The sequence below is a fragment of the Juglans regia genome, chromosome 7 (genome assembly GCF_001411555.2).
Source record: "Juglans regia cultivar Chandler chromosome 7, Walnut 2.0, whole genome shotgun sequence".
Classification (NCBI taxonomy): domain Eukaryota; kingdom Viridiplantae; phylum Streptophyta; class Magnoliopsida; order Fagales; family Juglandaceae; genus Juglans; species Juglans regia.
Window position 1 is genome coordinate 46,818,250 of NC_049907.1, and position 6,846 is coordinate 46,825,095.

General features: G+C 35.8%; 1 protein-coding gene across 1 annotated transcript; it reads left to right on the forward strand.

Moving 5' to 3' along the window:
• The first annotated feature begins 583 nt into the window (after positions 1–583).
• Positions 584–6,418, forward strand: LOC109008627 (3-isopropylmalate dehydrogenase 2, chloroplastic-like). The gene is made up of 11 exons (XM_018988797.2): positions 584–949; positions 1,404–1,533; positions 1,693–1,804; positions 2,818–2,893; positions 2,994–3,082; positions 4,069–4,155; positions 4,785–4,901; positions 5,045–5,152; positions 5,321–5,374; positions 5,458–5,610; positions 5,996–6,418. Exons 1-11 carry the CDS (start codon positions 724–726, stop codon positions 6,068–6,070), a joined length of 1,227 nt encoding a protein of 408 aa, XP_018844342.2. The 5' UTR covers positions 584–723; the 3' UTR covers positions 6,071–6,418.
• The last annotated feature ends 428 nt before the right edge of the window (positions 6,419–6,846 follow it).

Sequence of the window (6,846 nt, forward strand, 5' to 3'; positions counted from 1 at the left end):
AAATCTCTTCCATTGGTTGACGTCAAAAATTGCGCCGATCGGTTTTTACCCCTAGGCATACATATTTCATCAAAAGCTCTTTAATTTTTTTTTTAAATATTTTTGTAGATGAACTTGTTTGCAGAGCTCGTAGGTAATCAGAAATAATTAATAAAAAATAAGTTTATAAAAAAGTCGACACTTCGATGATTAAGGAAAACACAAACAATTCATAGCATTAAAAAGAACATAGCTCTCTCCTATTATACATAAATGTCTTCCATTTATTTTTGTAGTAGATCGTAGCAGTTATTCAACTTAAAGAATGATGCCTAGTTTAATACGTTGGTCCTTTGGAATTACTCTTTAATTTCTCAATCGAATTAGATAATTTAATTATAAAAAAATAAAACTATTTATCATTTGTTACAACTATAATTTCTCAATCGAATTAGATAATTTAATTATAAAAAAATAAATATATTTATCATTTGTTACAACTATATTTTGAATAAAACTTTATTTAGAATTTTTGTGTACAAACTAAAATTTGCCCATTCCGTAATAATCCCATAAAAAACACCGATTGGTAAATTTTTTTTCTATTTAGTATTTACACATTGACATGTGTAAGATTAGCGAGTAAGGAGGAGAAAAGAAGGAAAAATTCCGTCACCACTCCGCGAGAAATCGGTCGACTCACGGTTACGAACCGCCCGCAGAAACTCAGAGTTGAAGAAACGAATGGCGGCTTGTCTGCAACTCAACGCCAAGGCTTTCCGGTCGTATTTCCCACTAAACCCTGTTTCCCGGTCTGTGTCCAAACAATTACCCAAATCGGGTCGGATCAGGTGCGCCGCTACTACACCGTCCAAACGCTACACCATCACTCTGCTTCCCGGCGATGGCATTGGCCCCGAGGTCATCTCCGTCGCCACCAACGTCCTCAAGCTCGCCGGCTCTCTCGAAGGTCCTTCAGTTCACTCTAATATATTGCTTTATGTATTTCATTTTATTTTTTGTGGTTCTCTCAATGTTTGTTTTCCGATAAAAAAAAAAAAAAAAAGACAAGGGAAGAAAAATCTGGGTTTCTGTTCTTCATGTTTCGCGAGTTAAATGAGGTTCAGTTCTTTTTTACAGCATTGGAAACTTTTGGAGGCAGAAATTTTCGTTTGTGTTCATTTTCATTGAAGAAATTTATTTTTTTGCGAATAAAAAACGAAAATAATTGTTCTGGGCTCAATGAAGTGGACTTATTTTAACACAGTCTTTACGTTTAAGGGATTAGGACTACGATTATATTTTTGTAAGAAAAGTAGGCGTAGCCCAAATGCACGAGACATATACACGAGCAGCACATTGTCAATACGATTATATTATTTGAAAAACTCTGATAAAGATAAATACGTATTTTCATATATTAGGGATTGAATTTAAGTTCCAAGAAATGCCTGTGGGTGGAGCTGCGTTGGATCTGACTGGAGTACCATTGCCGGAGGAGACGCTTTCAGCTGCGAATAAATCGGATGCAGTTTTGCTCGGGGCAATTGGAGGGTAGTTTTGCTCTCCAATTTTGTTCCATCACTTTCTTTTTTGTATATATGTAACTATGCTTGTGTGTATGCACTTACGTGCCTGTCTATGTGTATACTGTATATAAATTTTTTGCAGGGGGTGTAATTTAATTGATGTAATGCTGTTTCTTATGTTAAGGTATAAATGGGATAAAAATGAAAAGCACTTGAAGCCAGAGACTGGGTTACTACAACTTCGGGCTGGCCTGAAAGTTTTTGCAAATTTGAGGCCGGCAACTGTTTTACCACAGGTAATGTTTGTTATGATGCAAAGTTTACAGGATATACTCATAGTTCATATATGAAATTTGGCGTTTCTTTTAATGCACATTAGGCTTCAAATATGGATAAATCCATAATAAAATTTCAATTGGCTTTAAAAATAATCCAAAAGCATCGAATGACTAATGGGTATACTTGCTTTAGTTTATAAGTATGCCAGGTACTCAGTATATCTTTTAACTCGTGGAGGTGCTTCTCTCTGGGTTTTTTCTTTTTTTTTTTCTTCCTGTGTAATGTACCTTTCCAAGTTCTATTACCTTTTTCCCTTTTTTACGTAAATGTGTCGTATCAGACACCTGTTTTAGGATACAATATGCGATGGCCAAGTCTGGAAGAGGTAATGTTATGCCTTTGCCAGAAGTACACCCCAAATTTGGGGTTTGTTTTTCCTTGATTACACCGCTGGAGTAGCAACTTCTGTTTTCAAGATATCATTTTTATGTATAGGAAAATAGTTTTAACACAACAGTTTTCTCCGTTGTCATACACATCTGCAAAAATCCTATGGATAAATCACACATTTCTTTTATTTAAGTTGGATCCAGACGTCTGCAGGGCATATATGACATGCTGAAAAATAAATGATCAAGGACGAACAGGATGAAACTGGATTTCTTTGTATGTTTATTTTGTTTCAAACCTCTTTAAATTATTTTTAGAATTTTAAAAAATAGAATATTAAACGTTGAATTAATATCTCAGTGCTGACTTGCTGGAGTTGTGATTGCCACATGCTGGTAATGATGGTTTATTATCTCAACGGTGTAAAAATATATATAATAGTTCACTGAAATAAAACTTGGACCCTTGCTTGATACTGGAGAAGCCAGTCGTTCATGCAGAATCTTGGAATCACTTTAAATCTTAACTTTTTAAAATGATGGCTTATACTTGTTAAATTATTTTATGATTTCTACATCAGTGCTCTGTTTCAGATGTGTACCTGATAAATGTATCATTTTATGTGATTTACTCATTTCAGTTAGTGGATGCTTCAACTTTGAAAAAAGAGGTTGCAGTAGGTGTTGACCTAATGGTTGTAAGAGAGCTTACTGGAGGTCAGTGTGCAAAAACTTCTACTACAGTTGCATAGATTGGGTTTTCTTCTGTGAGTGGCTTTCCTTGTAAGCATGTATTGAAATTTTCCTCTTGACATAGGTATTTATTTTGGAGAGCCCAGGGGTTTCAGCACCAATGAGAATGGTGAGGAGATTGGCTTCAATACTGAGGTGTATGCCACTCACGAGGTAGTTAAATGATACAAGTTTGTTTACTAGCAATCTTCTGTGTTAATTGACTTTGTATCCCATCAGTTTTTACATACTCTGGCCAATTTTTTTTAATTGGCACCGGGTGTCTGGGAACAAAGTCCCGACTAATCCCAAGGGTGCATAGGCTCTCGGCAAGGAGTTTCCCGCAAGTGCACCTTGGGTAATTTAAGGGGAAAATCTCTCAGTCCAATAGCCTTTAGAGATTGTTTACACCCAATGGGATTTGAACCTTGGATCTTGGAGGGAGCATACCACCAAGATCAAGGCCTTTACCACTTGAGCCAACCCCTAGGGTTTTCTAGCCAAAATAAGTCCTTGCAAGATTCAATATCATTTTAATCATTCTCCTTTGACTTAATTTTAAGCTATTGCATTCTGGTTATTACATTTGTAGAACAATTCCTTTACGCCAACTGGAGATATTGTTCTAATTTTTTATCCGACTTTTGAACACATTCATTTCCTTTTTTGTTTATCATCTTAAATGGCAATAGGTTTACTTGGTAATGAAGATCTAGAAGATAGAGATATCTCTGTTGCGGTGGACTGGCAGTCTTAGCATGTGAGGGGACATGAAACCCATAAGATTATTTTGGCATGTGACGTTTTTAAGCATAAATCTAAGCTAATTTGGATGAACAAAAACTGAATCGAAGCACACGCTTGCCATGCGATATCTAGTTTCGAAAAAGAGGCATATTTGTCCCAAGTCTTGCATGTGTAAGTCCTGCGAGTTAAGACTTCTCAATTTTCAAGATTTTCTGCTCTAAAAAAATAACAGCACATGTGGGATTTGTATCATTGACTGTATATGGCATTTGAAGCTGCATTCTATATTTGCGGTGGTCTGGTAGTGCTAAAGGGAAATCCAAGTTAGTTTCTGAAATGTACTGCTCCCTATTGTGTTGTATACTTGTAGATGAAAATAAGTGGTTGTTAAATGTAAAGAATTTACCTGCCAGATTGATCGCATTGCTCGTGTGGCATTTGAGACTGCTCGGAAGCGGCATGGAAAACTTTGCTCTGTTGACAAAGCGAATGTATTAGAGGTACTTTGTGCCAATATACTTCTGGTTCCGTTCCTTGTAATGCAGTTTAAGGAGTTCTATGGACGAGCTGTATTTGTTTTTCTTTCTGTTATAATATATGTCCTAGACTATTGTATGAAAAATGAGTGTGGCTCCCTGTAGAAGTACTCAAGCCAATACACCAAAAAATATCATTTTTCTTATAGATGTGGCTGTTGTAAGTTCTCACTTTAAGGAGGTAATTTACATGTCCTACGATAGTCGTCTGATGCAATGTTAGTGTGCATATGGGGAACGTTTCTTGTTTTATAGATTGATCTTATATCAGAGGTCTTGGTGTCTTTTCCTCACTTTCTCAATCAATTTTTAGTTCATTCTTAATTGAAACTAAATATTTTGAAAAAACTGAAGACGCATTTTTTTTGGTTCACCATTTTATGAACATTTTCTGTGAAACTCAACTACAAAACTGTTAGGTTGAACTGCAATATTTGATAAAATAAATAATTAGATGGTTTCTTATATGAGTAATAGTTGAATAATAAGGTGTCATTGGCTGACTTAGCAGTAAGATTTGTCGTATCTTATACATGTAAATGGATGAGATTACTGTGAAACATGCTACAAGATTATTAATGTCATTATTTCAGGCATCGATCCTTTGGAGGAAAAGAGTAACAGCTATAGCCTCAGAATATCCTGATGTTGAACTTTCACACATGTATGTTGATAATGCCGCAATGCAGCTTGTTCGGAACCCAAAACAGGTTTGCCTTCAAAATGCCCGCATCATCTTTCTCTTCATCTTACACCCAGCTTATGAAAATTTTACTTGGGAAGGTAAGTGAACTTCCAAAGCCACATTTTTTTATAAATGCAAGCCTTACAATGTCTGGTATGAAAATTGCAGTTCGATACAATTGTAACGAACAACATATTCGGGGACATTTTGTCTGATGAAGCTTCAATGATTACTGGAAGTATTGGGATGCTTCCATCTGCTAGTCTAGGTGAATCGGTATGGTTAATCATTTAGTTTCTCTTTGTTGAAGTTTTTGGTTTTATTTGGAAACAAGTTCTTGTAGTGCCTGTATATCTGTTTGATGAAGTTCAAATAATCTTTGTTTTAAATAAAAAAATGTTTGAATAATCTTTCATACTGAAATTGAACTTGTCATTGGCTCAGGGACCTGGACTCTTTGAACCTATTCATGGTTCTGCTCCTGATATTGCTAGACAGGTTGGTTTTCTTACAAATCAAGTTTTTAATCTTGAATAATTATATGCCTGTTTTGATAGAGAATCTAATGATTGAATATTCAGGATAAGGCAAATCCATTAGCAACGGTGCTCAGTGCTGCCATGCTTTTGAAGTACGGTCTAGGGGAAGAAAATGCTGCCAAGAGAATTGAGACTGCGGTGCTGGACACTTTGAGTAGGGGTTATCGAACTGGTGACATATACTCGGATGGAAATGTATGTGCATTTTGTATCCTGCAAAATTTTGGCAGACCATTATCATTTTCACTGGTGGAAAGATATTTACCAACTTAAGATATATTAATATTCTGTTTGGTTTTGGTGAGGGCAACAGAATAAAATAGAATAAACTCACTCATAAAAAAAAAAAAGAAAAGAATAAACTCCAACAGTTGTTTAAGCCGCTCACCATGTCAAACCAGGAAAAAACAAAAGAAAAGAACTAGCACACCGTGTCATTTATAGTTTGATTCATGATATGATACTGTGGAGATTCTTCTAAAACTCTTAATGGAGCTTCATGTAAACATGATTGGTGCGTCTAGTAGTTAGTTGATACGGTTATAATTTATTGATTTTTGGCTGACATTTGCTTATGCAGAAGTTGGTGGGATGCAAGGAAATGGGGGAAGAGGTACTGAAGTCAGTAGATTCCCAAGTTCCTTCTCCAGTATGAATGGAAACTGGATGAAAGAATGGGCTAATATGCATGGACCATTTGTTTGTGTATTCAAACAGTCTCCACAATGAGGAAGCCATGGTTCTAAGTTCGGGCACTACTACTTCTAGCTCATCTAGTTTTGCGATTCTTCGGACTGAATATGGCTGTCCTTGTAACAGTTAAGGAAGATTTTGAATTGGTGTTTTTCAATTATCGTTTTAGTTTCCAACTAACTTATCAAAATCATTCTAGTTTCTAACTACAATCTCCATGTTATGCAATTGTCTAGGAATCCTAATGGACATGCTCTGTTGTAAGTGTTGTGCTTAGTAATGCTTCTTTATGGGCAGTTGAAAGCCTAAATCATTTATTAATTGTGTAAGGGATAAAATATATCAAGCTCGAAGTGTTTTCTAGGCCCAATCCAAGGAGGGGGGACTCATCAGAAGAAAGAGAGAGGGAATGAGGAGACAAAATGCTAAAAAGGGTATTGGGAAGAAAAGATGGGAGTGGACATATAGAATGTGTGAAGAAGTGACATAAAGTAAATGGAACTGACGTAAAGCAAAGGAGGAGCAAGAGAAAAAAAGAATTGACACATACGACTTTAGGGATTTTTGGTCAGGCTTATGGGAGATTTCACCTTCTTCAACCTTACCATAGAGACTCTAGCGAGAAGAGAAAAACCAGAGGATAGAACTCAAATATCCATTATACAGTAAGGATAAAAGATCATGAGAGATTGTAAATAAGCATATTATAGTGAATTATCTCTTCTCTAAAACCTAGTG